The 19,537-nt window shown below is 40.6% G+C and overlaps 1 protein-coding gene across 1 annotated transcript in view; it reads left to right on the forward strand.

The window, feature by feature from the left end:
• LOC128703397 (keratin-associated protein 9-1) overlaps positions 1-19,537 on the forward strand; it is a 34,788-nt gene that overhangs the window by 3,221 nt on the left and 12,030 nt on the right. The window contains exons 2-5 of the mRNA XM_070104662.1: positions 4,800-4,983; positions 7,587-7,762; positions 9,385-10,153; positions 18,750-18,915. Of these exons, the coding sequence (XP_069960763.1) occupies positions 4,860-4,983; positions 7,587-7,762; positions 9,385-9,618 (534 nt within the window). The 5' untranslated portion in view covers positions 4,800-4,859 and the 3' untranslated portion in view covers positions 9,619-10,153; positions 18,750-18,915. The remainder of the gene's footprint in view (positions 1-4,799; positions 4,984-7,586; positions 7,763-9,384; positions 10,154-18,749; positions 18,916-19,537) is intronic.

A 19,537-nucleotide genomic window follows, 5' to 3' on the forward strand; every position in this document is an offset into this window, starting at 1 on the left:
ATTGTATTCAACCTACACTTCCAGTTGGGTTTAGTTGATTGTATTCAACCTACACTTCCAGTTGGGTTTAGTTGATTGTATTCAACCTACACTTCCAGTTGGGTTTAGTTGATTGTATTCAACCTACACTTCCAGTTGGGTTTAGTTGATTGTATTCAACCTACACTTACAGTTGGGTTTAGTTGATTGTATTCCACCTACACTTCCAGTTGGGTTTAGATTGTATTCCACCTACACTTCCAGTTGGGTTTAGTTGATTGTATTCAACCTACACATCCAGTTGGGTTTAGTTGATTGTATTCAACCTACACTTCCAGTTGGGTTTAGATTGTATTCCACCTACACTTCCAGTTGGGTTTAGATTGTATTCCACCTACATTTCCAGTTGGGTTTAGATTGTATTCCACCTACACTTCCAGTTGGGTTTAGATTGTGTTCCGCCTACACTTCCAGTTGGGTTTAGATTGTATTCCACCTACATTTCCAGTTGGGTTTAGATTGTATTCCACCTACACTTCCAGTTGGGTTTAGATTGTATTCCACCTACACTTCCAGTTGGGTTTAGATTGTATTCCACCTATACTTCCAGTTGGGTTTAGATTGTATTCCACCTACACTTCCAGTTGGGTTTAGATTGTATTCCACCTACACTTCCAGTTGGGTTTAGATTGTATTCCACCTACACTTCCAGTTGGGTTTAGATTGTATTCCAACTACACTTGGGTTTAGATTGTATTCCACCTACACTTCCAGTTGGGTTTAGATTGTATTCCACCTACACTTCCAGTTGGGTTTAGATTGTATTCCAACTACACTTCCAGTCGGTTTTATGAGATCATATTCGATCTACACTTCCAGTCGGGTTTAGGAGATCATATTCGATCTACACTTCCAGTCAGGTTTATGAGATCATATTCGATCTACACTTCCAGTCGGGTTTATGAGATCATATTCGATCTACACTTCCAGTCGGGTTTAGTAGATTATATTCGATCTACACTTCCAGTCGGGTTTAGTAGATCATATTCGATCTACACTTCCAGTCGGGTTTAGTAGATCATATTCGATCTACACTTCCAGTCGGGTTTATGAGATCATATTCAACATACACCTCCCCCACTAATCTGATGGGCTGCCTGAGAACTGAAATGCCGCTATGGAACTTCATAGGTATGGTAATCTTTGACTTGCAAAATCTACGGAATCGGGTCTGTGCTCCAGTTTCCTGAATTAAGTCTGAATACCTTCCACATCCCCCCACAGGCGCTGCATAATCCTACGGGTTTAGCACTCCCCCTTGATTATAATTAGACTTGCAAAAGGCCTTCCATACTGTCAACCACAATATATTATGTAAGAAATTACAAGCTATCGGCATAGGTTTTGTAGACTGGTTTAAGTCCTAACAACCACAGATTGTCAAAATCAACTAGACAGAATCAGAACCGCTGCCAATAGCATGTGGAGTTCCCCAAGGTAGTATTCTGGGTCCCTAATTATTTCTATGTTATGTGAATAACATGCTCATCAGCGTTAAGTGTAAGCTTCTGTTGTATGCGGATGACAGTGCTCAGTTAGTGTCAGGTGAAGACCCACAAGATATAGCTAATGTACAATCACTAGAATTGGAGTCCTGCTCTGGTGGCTAAAGCTGTCGCTTCACATGGCGAGGGTCTGGGTTCGATTCCCAGCCTGGGTAGAAACACTGGGCGTGTTTACACCTGTTGTCTATGTTCACCCATCAGTAAAATGGACCCCAGTGGAAATAAGTCAGTCTGACTTTTTTGGGTTATCCTAGGTACTTTACACATGCTGCTATGTATGATAATTTATGTAACTGTATTGGTGTATACCTGAATAAACTTACCTGCGTGTGGGTCACATCCTGGGTGTTAGTGGACTGGTGTGGGTCACATCCTGGGTGTTAGTGGAATGGTGTGGGTCACATCCTGGGTGTTAGTGGACTGGTGTGGGTCACATCCTGGGTGTTAGTGGACTGGTGTGGGTCACATCCTGGGTGTTAGTGGACTGGTGTGGGTCACATCCTGGGTGTTAGTGGACTGGTGTGGGTCACATCCTGGGCGTTAGTGGACTGGTGTGGGTCACATCCTGGGTGTTAGTGGACTGGTGTGGGTTGCATCCTGGGTGTTAGTGGACTGGTGTGGGTCACATCCTGGGTGTTAGTGGACTGGTGTGGGTCGCATCCTGGGTGTTAGTGGACTGGTGTGGGCCACATCCTGGGTGTTAGTAGATTGGTGTGGGTCACATCCTGGGTGTTAGTGGACTGGTGTGGGTCACATCCTGGGACAAAACTGACCAAATTTGCTGGAAATGCTCAGCATAACAAGCAACTTTCTATATAGTAGTATGTCACTGATGTCAGCTATGATCTGTATACCTTGTACATGTACTGGTAGTAAATAAAGATATTATTATTATTATTATTAAGAGGCTAGTAGACAACAAATTATCGTTACACCTCAGGAAAACGGAAGCCATACTCTTTGGCACAAAGGATAAATTGAAAAGGGTAAATAATTTTGATGTCCAGTGCAGTGGGGAACCCATCATTACAGTATCTTCAGTTAAATATCTGGGACTCCCCTTTGACCCATGCATGTCAGGAGAACTGATAGGGAACAGTTTAGTAAAGAAAGGGCCCCAATGGAGATTAGTCACTTTGTGTGACACTTTTGGGTTATCCCAGGTTCTCTACACATATGCTGATCTATCTAACTGTATTTGTGTATACCTGAATAAACTTACTAAAGTGAATGCCAGGGTAAAGTTCCTCTACTCATAGGCAGTGTCTACCTACTGAGGCTCGCAGGATCCTGTGTCTGGCTTTTATACATTGTCATGTAGATTATGCTTGCTCTTCATGGTACTCTGCCTTAACCAAAAAAAAAATTGGAAGATAGACTACAAATCAGCCAGAACAAAATGGTAAGATACGTCCTGGACCTGGGTCCATGAGAACATGTAGGCGAGGATGAATTATAACAACTGGATATGCTGAATATTGAAGACAGAATAAAACAATTAGTTATGTCACGTGTATAAAATTGCACACAACCACTGTCCAGAATATCTTGCTGCCAATTTTGTTAAGGTTGGGAACCAATCAGTGGTTAGGCTTCAAGTATTGCAATAAAAAGAGTGAAACATACTATCTGCACATGTCAAAGCCTGCCATAGCATGAGCAGGTTCAAGAGGAGAGCCAAGAGATACCTAATGAATGTAGCTACAGAAAGAGGAGTTATTTCTTGTATATCTAACATGTACTGTAATCTGATCCTATCTTTAATATTAATGTACATAAGTGAATTTACCTTATCCCTAGTATATCTCCTTTTATTGTAACTGCCCTTCACATAGTTAAATTAATTACCTGGTTTTTAATCTTTAATTTTAATCAGCTGAATTTGCTTTCCCTTTATTGTAACTACTTTTCACATAGCTAAATTACTTACCTGTTTTAACTTTAAGGTTTAAGAGGAGCCCAATGGAAATAAGTCACTTTATCTGACTTGTTTGGGTTATCCTAGGTAATCTATACATACGCTGCTATGTATGATAATTTATGTATACCTGTATGTGAATCAACGTACTTACTTGCTGAGTTTAACAACCCAGGATAAAACCTTCCCCAGGATGCCGCCATAGGTAAGGAGTGCTGGTAGTCGTGCCTGGGATGCTGCCTTTAAGATGCTGGGTGCTGCCTTAAAGATGATATTTTGTTGGGATTTTTAACCCCGGAGGGTTAGTCAGCCAGGATAACCCAAGAAAGTCAGTGTGTCATTGAGGGACTGTCTGCCTTATTTCCATTGTGGTCCTCAATGTTGCTCCCAGGATGCCACCCACACCAGTCCATTAACACCCATGTACCTATTTACTGCTAGGTGAATGGGACAGCAGGTGTAAGGAAATGCACTCAGTGTTTTCACCCTTGCTGGGGATCAAACCACGGACACTCAATGTGTGAAGCACACTGAATGTCCATGGCCACTAGGGATAAGGTAAATTCAGTGCCCAGGCCATGGGCCTGTAGGTCATACCTAAGGAATGGCCCAGTAGTAAGCAAGAAGCGAGCCTTATTACCTCTGCTTGAGAGTCTTGAAGACTATGGTGGTCTTCAGCTACAAGGCTGAGGGACTGATTACCTCATCTTTTGTATGTAATTCTACAGTCTTCATGTTATGTCCTTGTATTAATGAAGCCTCTAGATGGTAAAACTTCTACAGATAAAGATATTTTAGATACTAACAATGAAGCAATGCAAACTGGATTTTTCTATCGTCTAAAATTATAAAAATTTTTGTAGGCCTCACAAAAATCAGTTATATCTCGATTATTTGTTACTAATTTTTGTATTTTATTCCCATGATGTATAAAAATGGAGGGGATTATTGCCAATATTATTTGTTTGTAGAATAATGACCCTGGAATATCTATTTTACAAATAATAATGATTAATTCATAAATAATTGAGTTACAACAACAAATATTATATTATGTATAGGCCTACCACAACTGATGTCATCACCACATTTATTATAATTGTAATAACTCCATTTATAATTATGATACAGAGATGAGATGCACCAAAATTTTGCTAAATTTAAGAATTATTTTTTAGTAAGCTTAACTCATTTTTCCCTGATGGCTACTCCTCCTTAATAATTTCATTTCCTATCACTATTCTTTTTTAAGTTCTTTCTGTTTTTGTGTTTTTTACACATTATTTTTGCTGAATTAACTGAAATTGTATATTAAATATTACAAATTTTGTTTTCAGGAGGAAGGAAGTAACAGTAAAAGAGTGGAAAGTAGCAGTAAAGGGGTGGAAAGTAGCAGAATGAGAGTGGAAAGTAACAGAATGGGAGTGGAACAAGTAACACTTCCACACTCATGGAACAATCCTCCTCTACCTGCCATCTTCTGTATTGCCATAGCAATCTATATTCTCCTTGTCATTATAGGTAAGAACTTGGATATAATGATAGCTAAACCTAGCAGTCTACATTCTCCTTGTCATTATACCTGGAGTATACTTGGAGAGGGTTTCAGGGGCCAATGCCCCCCATGGCCCGGTCTGTGATATAATGATAGCTAGGCCTGACATTATACATTCTTCTTGTCAGTATTGGTAAGAACTTGGGTATAATGATAGCTTGGCCTAGCCTTATATATTCTCCTTGTCATTATAGGTAAGAACTTAGATTTCTAACATGGATATAATGCCAGCTAGGCATTATATCCATGCACATTACAATAAAAAAGTATCTGAATCAGTTGTCATCCTCTCCAAGATACATTATTATATACCTCAAACAGCACTGCTCACGTTATACTATCTCTAATCTGTCCCTACCTCACCTATGCTATTTGTGCTGGGTATCACTACAACAAATCACCTTAAGCCAATAACAACCCAGCAAAAGGCAGCATTACTAATGATCACTCAGTCTACTGGCAAACAACACACTCCCCCATTCTTCAGTCTGCTGCCAGACAACACACTCCCCCATTCTTCAGTCTGCTGCCAGACAACACACTCCCCCCACTCTTCAGTCTACTGCCAGACAACACACTCCCCATTCTTCAGTCTGCTGCCAGACAACACACTCCCCCTACTCTTCAGTCTACTGGCAGACAACACACTCCCCCATTCTTCAGTCTGCTGCCAGACAACACACTCCCCCCACTCTTCAGTCTACTGCCAGACAACACACTCCCCCATTCTTCAGTCTGCTGCCAGACAACACACTCCCCCTACTCTTCAGTCTACTGGCAGACAACACACACCCCTATTCTTCAGTCTGCTGCCAGACAACACATTCCCCCTACTCTTCAGTCTACTGGCAGACAACACACTCCCCTATTCTTCAGTCTGCTGCCAGAGAACACACTCCCCCCACTCTTCAGTGTACTGCCAGACAACACACTCCCCCATTCTTCAGTCTGCTGCCAGACAACACACTCCCCCTACTCTTCAGTCTACTGGCAGACAACACACTCCCCTATTCTTCAGTCTGCTGCCAGACAACACACTCCCCCCACTCTTCAGTCTACTGGCAGACAACACACTCCCCTATTCTTCAGTCTACTGCCAGACAACACACTCCCCCACTCTTCAGTCTACTGCCAGACAACACACTTCCCCACTCTTCAGTCTACTGCAAGACAACACACTCCCCCATTCTTCAGTCTACTGGCAGACAACACACCCCCACTCTTCAGTCTACTGGCAGACAACACACTCCCCACCCAGTCTTCAGTCTACTACCAGACAACACACTCCCCCACTCTTCAGTCTACTGCCAGACAACACACTCCCCCACCCTTCAATCTACTTCCAGTGAACCTTGGCTTTATTTGTTCTCACTGTTACACATAAATGAGGATGGGTATGGGGTGTATAATAAAGATATTAAACCCACTGTTACACATAAACATGTCTATCTATCTATATCTGTCTGTCTGGCTCTGTCTCTGCTTATCTGTCTTTCTCTCTGCCTGTGTGTGTCTTTCTTCCTGTCTGCTTGTCTCTGTCTCAGAGAGAGACCTGCTCATGAACGAATAGGTATTACACATGATGTGAACTGCATCTCACCTTTCGACAGTATATAAATCTCTGTACTGCTGCTTAAACTTCACACTGTTCCAGACTATGGACCCAAACTCTTCTCCAGGCTGAGAGACTCACCACCTCAACACTATGTATTCAAGGGTGATGGACTGATTACAACATCTTCATATCTCTACTGCCTCTGCCAAACTCTTCTGTATTTGACTGAAGAAGCCTACTGTGTAGGCAAAACATTTTGGACTAAAGACACCTAAGTGTTGCATATGTGTCTTACTTATATATTACACAAGATGCAGAGTCATCATGTCTGATTCCTGAACAAGTGAAAATGCGTATTACTGCTAGTCATGCTTATATCTACAAGCAGAGTATAGCACTTTGTCTGTTTTTTTTGGGGTTATCCTAGGTAATTTACAATATGTATGATAACTGTACCTGTGAGATAGAGACAGAGACAGACACAGACAGCCAAAGTCAATCAGCCAGCCAGCCTGCCGAAAACATATTGCACGTTCCAGAATTGTTTCTCTTTACTTGGGGCATAGGTTATAGGACATTTTGGCAGGATGAAACTACCAGTGGTATCAAAATTGAAAGATGTGATACAAATGTTGCACATGGGTTATTATTGAGGTTTTTGATATTTCCTCAATCACTTGTGATCACCGTCTGAAAACCACTAAACTCAGGGTCAGATCACTATCCTCTTAAAAGGGGAGTGTTAATGCATCATGGCATCAGTGAATCCCTGGTATTTGCCACACTGTTTTTTCTAGCTGGCACTCAGTTGAACTGGTGCTCCCAGATTTTTTTAATACTGTCTACACCAAGTGTGAAGACCCATTCTATACTGACCAGACATCTCAGGCCAATCGTGCCAAATTTGGAGGCAGGAAAAATAAAACATTGATCTACGTTTGGAATGCTAGCAGTGAAAATGTAGATCTAAGTTTGGGCAGTTAACAGGCTAATGTATAATGTAATGTTTTACAGGTTTGTGTATAAGGCAGTGTTTGTTGAAGAAAGGTGTGTGTGGAGGTGGGTGCCAGCAGGGACCATGTTGCAGCTGTGCAGAGTTAGGTCTACACTGTGCTCAGACCTGTTGCAACTGGGGCCCCAAGCCAACATGTTCCTCTTTGCTTGACCATTGTTGTCCTACTGCTCACCAGGTACCACAGACATGGGATCATTTCTTCCTTGTCATCCATAGTATATATGTATATACATTTTTTAGGCCTAGCTCTATTACTCACTTATAATATGATAGTGTAAACATGTTATCAGGCTTTTATGTGCATTTGAAAGTGGGAAAAAGGTTATGCTTTTCTTTACAGTGATTTTCACTTTACAGCAGTAGCCTGGAACCTAACCTGCTGTATAAGTGGGGCACTCCTGTACAGGTATAGCCCAGAACCTAGCCTGCTGTATAAGCAGGGCACTCCTGCACAGGTATAGCCTGGAACCTAACCTTCTGTATAAGCAGGGCCCTCCTGTACAGCAATAGCCTGGAACCTAACCTGCTATATAAGCAGGGCCCTCCTGTGCAGCAATAGCCTGGAACCTAACCTGCTATATAAGCAGGGCCCTCCTGTACAGCAGTAGCCTGGAGCCTAACCTGTTGTATAAGCAGGTTCGCTTATGCAGTACTACACTACACACTCAGAAAGTAGCATTTTTACCAATATTATCTTTTGCGTTCTTCTTTGTCTCGATTTCTTAGTTTCTTTGTTTCCACAGTGTTGCTGACAGCCTAGCCTTAGTCCAGCAGTGACACACTCTTGTCTGTCTTAGTCTAGCAGTGACACCACCTTGTCTTAGTCTAGCAGTGACACCATCTTGTCTTAGTCTAGCAGTGACACCATCTTGTCTTAGTCTAGCAGTGACACCATCTTGTCTTAGTCTAGCAGTGACACCATCTTGTCTTAGTCTAGCAGTGACACCATCTTGTCTTAGTCTAGCAGTGACACCATCTTGTCTTAGTCTAGCAGTGACACCATCTTGTCTTAGCCTAGCAGTGACACCATCTTGTCTTAGTCTAGCAGTGACACCATCTTGTCTTAGCCTAGCAGTGACACCATCTTGTCTTAGCCTAGCAGTGACACCATCTTGTCTGCTGATCTTATTTCTTTCTCAGCAGACATTACGTATATCTGTCACTCTTCATTATACGTAATTGATAATGGAATGGATCTGCTGTTACCTCTATTATTCTACTTTCTTCAAACTCTGGCTGTTTAACCTAGCCAATATAGGGAATGTAAGTCAGTTAAACTCTGGTTGTAATTATAGCCGTACATCACTAATACAGCAGGTTAGATCCCAGATTGCAGCTGTAAAGCCAGTATCACCTTTAAGCAAAACAGTCTTTTTTAACTTGCCAGTGCATATAAAAGCCTAAAAACATGTTTACATTATCATTTATTAAGTGCACAATAGTGCTAGGCTTGAAAGTTAGATGCAAAAGTAAAAATAATAAATAAAAAATGCTGCTGTACTGTATTGTTAACTTTTAAGAACAAAGCACCAAGGATAATAAACATGAATATTTATTGAAAGCGCCGTGTTAGTGAAGTACTCTAGAGCAAAGCACCAAAAAGTGAGGTGCACTTTTTAGATTTTTTTCCAAAACAGTGGCCATCCCCCACCAAGGCAGGTGACCTGAGAAAGGAAGAAATGATAATTTTCCTTCTTTTTGCATTTGGTAATTTCTTGGTTATTAAACTGCATTAATATATTCATATACTGTAATTGTAAAATTGTGTACTTATTTAATTATGATAATCTGTTACAGGGATGTAACTGTCTTAAGTGTTTATCTTGTGAGATGTGCAGTTGTAACACTTGCACAGGTGATATCTGCCAGGACTCCTGCAAGTGTTGTAGTGGCTGGTGTGTAGCTCCTGGTCTCTGTACTGTTGGATCACTGTGTAACACCTGCTACTGCACTACACCTCAGTGTTCCACCATCAATTGTATGTGTTGTGAAATCACCATCAAGGGTCGTGGACCTCAGCAAGAAACTTAACAGTGACTGTAAGGATATTATTCTTCACTATTAACCTGTATGCTGGAAAATCTTAATTGAGACTTAGAGGAATAAACAGACTGATGACTCTAACAGATACTGACAACCTGATGAATAGTCTAAGGTCTATATATATACAGTAATACCTCATTAATACAGTGTGTTAGCTCCAGACTGCCGCAGTAAAACTTATACGTGTATCTTGTATCACATTATAGTGAATCACAGCCTTTTTTTCACTTGCCAGTGCATATAAAAGCCTTAAAAATGTTTACGCTATCATTTATTAAGTGTGCAATAACACCAGAACTAAAAAATTAATAAATAAAAATGCTGAAAATCATCTTAAGAAGACGACAAGCGCCAGAAATAATAAACATTAATATAACTGAAAAACTTCCGTATTAGTGAAGCACTAAAGTGAGGTACACCTATAATGGCTCAGTGAAGGATTTCTCAGCACCAGCACGAGGCTCAGACAGTGAAAAAGAATCCATGACAGTTCGTAGAAATATAGCCAAGCTTGATGTGAAAGGTACTAGTATATCGACAACATATTTATGTTTATTAAGCTTAGTGGCTTTATATGTTAATAAGAACTTAAATTTAATTGTTGCCTTGGCAGGGAGCGAATGCAGTTGTACAAGTAAGAACCACAATGGAAATAAGTCACTTTATCTTACTTGTTTTATCCTGGTAGTAATTTAGGCATATATTACTATGTATCATAATTGTACTTATGTGTAGCTATACTTTTTTGGGTTATCTGGTAGGTAATTTACACTTATGTTACTGTGTATGATGAATATACTTGTGTGTACCACTACTTAAAGTAGCTAACTTCAGTTGGGAGTAAAAATACCAGTCCAGTACAGACTGAAATCTTTCATAGGCAACAAGTGTGTACTGTAGTTAAATTAACTTCTTTCAACAAACCAGCCATATCCCACAAAGGCAGGGTGACCCAAAAGGAAAAACGAAGGTTACTCCTTTTAAATTTAGTAATGTATAGAGGAGAAGGAATTACTAGCCCTTTGCTCCTGGCATTTTAGTTGCCTCTTACAACGCGCATGGCTTACGGAGGAAGAATTCTGTTCCACTTTCCCATGAAGATTAGACTAACTCATAAACCAATAATTGCACAAATCAGTTTGACAGGAAACAATGTAGATAAGGACCAAAATGCTGTGCTCCTGAGTGTTGTCTAAAATGAAAGAGGATAAAGTAACCAAGATAGTTGGTTTTAAGACTGAGAAATTACCAGAAGGTAGGGATATAGTTTTGCAATAGTTGGTATATTGCTTCAGTATACAGTGGACCCTCGACCAGCGATGGCATCGATTAACGATAAATCTGACTAGTGATACATTTTATCGCAAAAATTTTGCCTCGATTAGCGCTAAAAAACTCGACCAACGCTATTCCTTCCGTCTGAGACGCGTCCACTTCTGGCCAGTGTTTACAAGCCAGCCAGCCACCGCGGTTGCTTCCAAGCATACAATCGGAACATTTCATATTATCACAGCCTTTTTAGTGATTGCACCTGCAAAATAAGTCACCATGGGCCCCAAGAAAGCTTCTAGTGCCAACCCTACAGCAAAAAGGGTGAGAATTACTATGGATATGAAGAAAGAGATCATTGCTAAGTATGAAAGTGGAGTGCGTGTCTCCGAGCTGGCCAGGCTGTACACAAAACCCCAATCAACCATCCCTACTATTGTGGCCAAGAAAACGGCAATCAAGGAAGCTGTTCTTGCCAAAGGTGCAACTATGTTTTCGAAACTGAGATCGCAAGTGATAGAAGATGTTGAGAGACTGTTATTGGTATGGATAAACGAAAAACAGATAGCATCTCTCAAGCGATCATATGTGAAAAGGCTAGGAAGTTGCATGACGATTTAATTAGAAAAATGCCAGCAACTAGTGGTGATGTGAGTGAATTTAAGGCCAGCAAAGGTTGGTTTGAGAGATTTAAGAATTGTAGTGGCATACATAGTGTGATAAGGCATGGTGAGGCTGCCAGTTTGGACCAAAAAGCAGCCGAAAAATATGTGCAGGAATTCAAGGAGTACATAGACAGTGAAGGACTGAAACCTGAACAAGTGTTTAATGGTGACACTGACAATGTTGTGAAACACTAGGAATGTCATAAAGGAACGGGAGGTACAGGCCTCTATGGGCAGATATGTTGTGCGACAGAGGTCCAGTGACTCTCAAGCTGGTCCTAGTGGCATTAAAAGAAGAAGGGAAGTAACCCCGAAAAAGGACTTGCCACCTCAAGTCCTAATGGAAGGGGATTTCCCTTCTGAACACTAAGACCATCAACACACTCCCCTCTTCCCATCCCATCAATCATCACCAGATCTTCAATAAAGGTAAGCGTCATGTAACTGTGCATGTCTTCTTCAGTTTGTGTGTATTAAAATTAATATTTCATGTGTTAAAAATTTTTTTTTTCAATGCTTTTGGGTGTCTTGCACGGATTAATTTGATTTCCATTATTTCTTATGGGGAAAATTAACTTGACTAACGATGAGCTCTCAGGAACGGATTAATAGCGTTAGTGGAGGGTCCACTGTATATACATACAGCCTCTCCTTACTTAAGGACGGAGTTCCATTCCTAAGACCATGTCGGTAAATTAATTCATCCCTAAGCAAGGAGCATACTATAATGGTAGTGGGTTTGTGTCAATCATCTTTGATATTGTTTTAATGTTAACTTTGCACCATTTATAACATTTTTAAATGTTTATACAGTAGTGTACTGTATATTGTAATAAACAGAATATAGGAAATCAGAACTAGTATACTACTACTACTACCACCACCACCTCTTCCTGCCTATATATAGCCATCCTGCTCCACTTCTGGTTAGTGTGACTTTGTAAATGGTCCAAGTCGGACCGAAACGTCGTCGTAAGCTTCTCTCTTTTATGTGCGGGTTATTTGTGTATTGTTCCAGTCACGGTATTGTACCTTTTTTTGTTATTTTAGAACTAGCATACATTATTTAGGTATGCATAGTGATCAGAAAGCCTGTCATAAGTCCGAATCGTCAGTAAATGAGTATACCGCTAAGTGAGGAGACACTGTGCTTGAAAGTTGAGGAATGAGACACTTGGGTAAGTTTATTGTGGAAATATTTTGCCAGCCAGTGGCTTCTTCTGTCTAATATAGAAAAGAATGATGGAAAATGAGGTAATCAGTCTCTCAGTCTGGAGTTGATGTGTCTCAGCCCATCAGTCATGATCAAGATTGATGGCCTGAACACATCCACTCCAGGCTGAAGGACTGATTACCTCAAGCTCCTCCACATCTTCCCCCATTCTTCTCTGTACTGGACTGAAGAAGCCACCGGCGGGCAAAATGTTTCCACAATAAACATTCCTAAATGTTGCACAAGTGTCTCATTGGGTGTCATCCGCAAAGGAAGACACGGTGCTGTGGCTTACATCTGTCTATATCAGATATAAGGATGAGGAACAGGATGGGGGCAAGTACAGTGCCTTGTGAAACTGATCTTTTCACTGTAACTACCTCAGATTTTACTCTGTTTACTGTAACTCTTTGTTAGGAAGTTATAGATCCATCTACCAACTTTTCCTGTTATTCCTTTATCATGCATTTTGTGCGCTATCACACAATGGTTGCACTTGTCAAGGGCTTTTGTTCAAACATTGACTTGCAAATGGTTGGTTGACCCGCTAATCGTCGTTCGTCCTGGACGCGTACTCACGGCTCTGAGCCGCCTCGGCCTCCGTTCCCAGCCAGTGTGCCATTGTTTACCAGTGAGCGACGGTCCCCTCACTTGTTCATATGAAATGTTTCATAATATTCCATTCATTTTAGTGCTTGCAAGTGCTAAATAAGCTACCATGGCTCCAAAGAAAGCTCTTGGTAAAGAAGGTGAGAAATATGATTGAATTTAAGAAAAACATTATTGAACAATACGGAAGTGGCGTACATGTGGCCGAACTGGCCAGGATGTATAACAAACCCCATACAACCATATCTTCCATCGTGGCAAAGAAAAAGGAAATCAAGGAAGCTGTGTTCTTCAGGATGAATGTACTTCAGTGGCCAGTGAAGGTAAGGGTACTACTGCCCCTGCTAATGGAGGTAAGCGCATTCTTGTGGTTGGTGACTCTCAGGTAAGATACATTGACCGTGCTTTTTGTAATAGGAATAAGAAGATGAGAGATAGAGTGTGCTTCCCTGGAGCTGGTGTTGGGGACATTGTCAACAGGCTGGATAATATCATGTCAGGTAATGGGAGCAAGCCCATTATCTGTCTCAGTGCTGGTGGAAATGATATTGGGAAGGGTAGGAGAGAAGAGCTGCTAGATAAGTACAGGTCAGCTATAGATTTCATTAAGTCTAAGGGAGGGATCCCAATCATATGTAGCATCTTGCCTAGAAGGGGAGTAGGAAATGAATGGTTGTCTAGGGCAATTGGTGTAAATTGCTGGCTAGACAGATACTGCAAGGAACTTGCAATCCCATTCATTGACAACTGGAACAACTTTTATGGCAAACATGATATGTATGCAAGGGATGGGGTACATCTCTCTGGGGCTGGGGTGGTAGCACTTGCAGACTCGATTGAGAAGGCCATTGGTGAAATGCCTATGATTTTAAACTGATGGAAGATAGAGGTATGGGTGTGTGTGGGAAACAAGCAGGTTGCAACACTTGGGTTGGAAACAGTAAATGTATAAAAGGCATTCAGCATGAAGTTATAAATAAAGACAATAGATCAGGTCAGCAAACAAAGGGGGACAGCAGAGGGCAGCAAGGGACTAGCTCCCTTAAGGTTTACTATACTAATAGCAGGAGTGTAAGAAATAAGATAGATGAGCTAAGATTAATTGCAAGTGCAGGAAACATAGATATTATTGCTATAACAGAGACCTGGCTCAATCTGAAAGATAGAGAGATGCACTCTGAATGTCACATACAAGGCTATAAATTATTCCACACTGACAGGGTCAACAGGAAAGGTGGTGGAGTAGCGATGTATGTCAGAGACAATTTAAATTGTTGTGTTAGACAAGATATTAAATTAGAAGCGTCAGCCACTGAATCTGTTTGGTTACAGCTTCTCGAGGGCCGAGAAAAACTAATTTTGGGTGTGATTTACAGGGCCCCAAATCTTGATAGGGAGTGCAGTAAACTTCTATGGGACGAAATTCGTAAGGCATCTACATACGAAAATGTTGTGCTAATGGGAGATTTCAACTATAGACAGATTGACTGGAGCAATTTGACAGGAAATTTAGAGTCAGGTGACTTTCTTGATACGATCCAGGATTGTTTTTTAAAACAGTTTGTGACAGAGCCAACTAGGGGAAATAACCTCCTTGACTTGGTTCTTGCCAGTAGGGAAACACTAATTAATAATCTTGTGGTTAATGATGAGCTTGGGGAAAGTGATCACAAATCACTCAGTTTTAATATATCATGGAATTCCCCTAATAATGGCAATCAAGTCTCCGTCCCTGACTTTCGCTTGGCTGATTTCATAGGACTGAAAAATTACTTAGGTGGGCTGAACTGGAATGACCTGACTAAGGGTCAGGTAGGTGGTGATGGTTGCCGATATGATGCTTTCCAGGGCATAGTTCTAGCTGCTCAGTCAAATTATGTTCCAAATAGGGAAATCAGATCAAACAAAAATGATCCTAAATGGATGAACAATAGATTAAAATATCTGATTGGTCAAAAGAGAGGCATATATAGGCAAATCAAAAGAGGAGAGGGGCAATTGAGAAATCGATATATTCAGTTAAAGAGAGAAATAAAAAAGGGAATTAGAAAAGCAAAAAGAGATTATGAGGTTAAAGTTGCAAGAGAATCGAAGACTAACCCAAAAGGATTCTTTCAGGTATACAGAAGTAAGATCAGGGACAAGATAGGCCCACTCAAAAGTTCCTCGGGTCAGCTCACTGACAGTGATAAGGAAATGTGTAGAATTTTTAACACATACTTCCTCTCAGTTTTTACACAGGAGGATACCAGCGATATTCCAGTAATGATAAATTATGTAGAACAGGACGATAATAAACTGTGCACTATTAGGGTCACAAGTGACATGGTCCTTAGGCAAATAGATAAATTAAAACCTAACAAATCCCCAGGCCCTGATGAACTGTATGCAAGGGTTCTAAAGGAATGTAAAGAGGAGCTTAGCACACCTTTGGCTAATCTTTTCAACATATCACTACAAACTGGCATGGTGCCAGATAAGTGGAAAATGGCAAATGTGATACCTATTTTCAAAACAGGTGACAGGTCCTTAGCTTCGAACTATAGACCAATAAGCCTAACCTCCATAGTGGGAAAATTTATGGAATCAATAATTGCCGAGGCAGTTCGTAGCCACCTTGAAAAGCATAAATTAATCAACGAATCTCAGCATGGTTTTACAAAGGGGCGTTCCTGCCTTACGAATTTATTAACTTTTTTCACTAAGGTATTTGAGGAGGTAGATCATGGTAATGAATATGATATTGTGTATATGGACTTCAGTAAGGCTTTTGACAGGGTCCCACATCAGAGACTATTGAGGAAAATTAAAGCACATGGAATAGGAGGAGAAATTTTTTCCTGGATAGAGGCATGGTTGACAAATAGGCAGCAGAGAGTTTGCATAAATGGGGAGAAATCAGAGTGGGGAAGTGTCACGAGCGGTGTTCCACAGGGGTCAGTGTTGGGCCCCCTGCTGTTCACAATCTACATAAACGACATAGATGAGGGCATAAAGAGCGACATCGGCAAGTTTGCCGATGACACCAAAATAGGCCGTCGAATTCATTCTGACGAGGACATTCGAGCACTCCAGGAAGATTTGAATAGACTGATGCAGTGGTCGGAGAAGTGGCAGATGCAGTTTAATATAGACAAATGCAAAGTTCTAAATGTTGGACAGGACAATAACCATGCCACATATAAACTAAATAATGTAGATCTTAATATTACGGATTGCGAAAAAGATTTAGGAGTTCTGGTTAGCAGTAATCTGAAACCAAGACAACAGTGCATAAGTGTTCGCATGCTTGGAGAAAATTGTGGCCAGATTGTGTCCACGAGGGATTTTGAAGGGTTTGTGGCTGACCCTGATGAGCCTATGTCAGTTGTGAAATCTATTGTGGCATTGGGGAGTTCCATGGGGTTGGATGTGAGTTTGGAGGATGTGGAAGAGGACCACAACGAAGAGCTGCAAGAGCTTCAGCAGGAACAGCAACAGATCGCAGCTCAGAATCTTTCTGCAGAGGAGGAGGAAGAAAGATGGAAGAAGGTGCCTTCTTCAGAAATTAAGGAGATTTTTGAAATGTGGGGTAGGATGGAAAGATTTATGGAGAAACATCACCCTGAGAAGGAAGTTGCAAGCCATATCGGCAACTTGTACAGTGACAGAGCCTTGGCCCATTTTAGGGAAGTTTTAAAGAGACGCCAGAAACAGAGCTCTCTGGACAGTTTTTTTGCGAGACAGGACTCCAGTGACTCTCAAGCTGGTCCTAGTGGCATTAAGAAACAGAGAAGTAACCCCAGAAAAGCACTTGGTACCTGAGGTGTTGATGGAAGGGGATTCCCCTTCCAAACAGTAATTCAATGTCTCTCCTCCTCCAGTCTTCCATACACTAAGAAGAATCGCCAATAAAGGTGAGTGTTATGCTGTTAATGTTTCATTCATCATGTGCCATTGTATTGTTTATGCACTACATCTATATTTCATGTAAAAAAATTTTTTGTTTTAATACTTCTGGGTGTGAGGAACGGATTAATTGTATTTACATTATTTGTTATGGGGAAAATTGATTCGAAAATCGTCTATTTCGATAATCATCGCACTTCCAGGAACGGATTAACGATGACAAACGAGGGACCACTGTACTTTACTAGGCAGTAAAAGTAATTAAGTATATTTACAGTGAAATATATACTTCACTGTCTATCCATATACAGTATATACATATGTTGGTTTATATACACTGGTCATCCAGAATATAGGTCAGATTTGAATTATTATAATAGTTTGGCAGCATTTATGATGATGACTTGTTAAATATCCTCTCTACTGTGGGTGACTTGATGCTGGTGAAGTGCTTTTGATCCTAGGAAGTGAAGCTACCCTCTTCTGTGGATCAAAAGTGATCATCTCTTGTGACCAGATAGTTCAACACTCCCCATAATTACCATCTGCATTATCATTTATAAGTATTAACCTTATTATCATTCTCATCTTGTGAATATAATGGTATACAGTATGAATAAATTGATAAGTAAGGTATCTTTAGTCCGAAACGTTTCGCCTACAGGGTAGGCTTCTTCAGTTGAATACAGAGGCAGTAGAAACAGTGATATAAAGACAATGTAATCAGTCTATTTTATCTTATTACCCTGGAAGATGTAATTTTGAGTTGGTCAGTCCCTCAGCCCATACAAGTGTTCAGCTACATAATGTGAATTGTGGTCCTGATTAATAAGGTTATCCTAGCATAACTGCACAAATTAGTTAAAAATCAAACGAATATTTAGGAATTTAAAACATTTACGGTTAGGTTTATTTAGGTATGAGTACACAAGTAGCTACATAAATTTAGGTCATTACAATTATTTTGCATAGTAACATGTAAATTATCTATCAGGATAACTAAAAAAAAGAAAAAAGGTTTGTGACTTATTTCCATTGGGGACCTTGTAAGATCTTATTAGTAGCCTAGCTCTTATATACAGCAGAATGGGATGGGGGAGGGTAGGTGTGATGAGATTTAAATGCTCTTGATTTGAGGAATTAGAGCTACCCTGTCATTTACTAAAACATTGTATATAAACCAAAGGATGCATGTATCAGTGTATATACACTGATAGTTTACATTATAAACTATTTTAGGTATTAAAGTATTCTTGACTGGTGGTGTACAAGTGACATGTATCTCTCAGAATATTATCAGTTTAAGCACTGAACCTGTAAGGCTCATACAGCACTGATCTCACAGGATGGTTATTACAGATGAGGGGAAGGGAGATTGGGTGGAGATTGTGCCAAGATATGTCTGAATGGAAACCCAAGAATAAAAATAGTCTTGCTTTGAAATGTTTTTCTGACGTCTGCATTGACTTCCGTAGGACAGTGAAAGTGGCAACTCTCACGTGTTCCTGTTCTCGTGGTGTCTTCCTCTGCTGCCCCCACCCTATGCTGCCTATCACATTATGTGAAGAAAATTGCAGTCTCTTTAATGGGAAAAGTACTGTATGTGGAGGTTGACTGAAGCACCACAACTGGCGAACAAAGGTAGGCAAGCTATTTTTGACCATTTGTCATATTCTATTATTAAGCGAATGTCTCGTGTTGTGGACGAGAGGGTAGTGGTCCTTGGGGCAATACTGGTGCTTTAGGATCAAAAGTGGTCCCTGGGGCTTGTTCAGGGTTAAAAGTAGTTGTGCTTGTTCAGAGTCAGAAGTGGCCTTGTGAATGTCTCAGTTTCCATCACCTGCCAATCAGACAACAGAATATCAACACTTGATCAGGGTAAATATAACTATATTTTATGAAGACCAACACATTCATTTGTATTATGATGACTCGAAATTGTAATAACACGATTGTAAACAAATTACAGAACATGTGGGATTTGAACCCCTGGCAAGTGAGTCTTAAAACTCAGAGCAGTGTGTTAACCACTTATCCAGCCCAGTGGTTAATGCACTGGCCTTCGAGTTTTAGGATTCACCATTGGGGCAAAGCCTATGTGCTCCGTTTGTACATGTATTATGATTCTGATTGGGAAGTTTCAGCTTTCCTGTGCGATTGTCTCTGATGGGTTGATAAGCCTCCACATCTGTAGCCCTAACTGGTATTACTGCTTTACATATGCTTCTCAGACTCATAAGATTGCAAGCTTGGTGCTAGTTTC

This window comes from Cherax quadricarinatus, chromosome 93 (genome assembly GCF_038502225.1).
Source record: "Cherax quadricarinatus isolate ZL_2023a chromosome 93, ASM3850222v1, whole genome shotgun sequence".
Classification (NCBI taxonomy): domain Eukaryota; kingdom Metazoa; phylum Arthropoda; class Malacostraca; order Decapoda; family Parastacidae; genus Cherax; species Cherax quadricarinatus.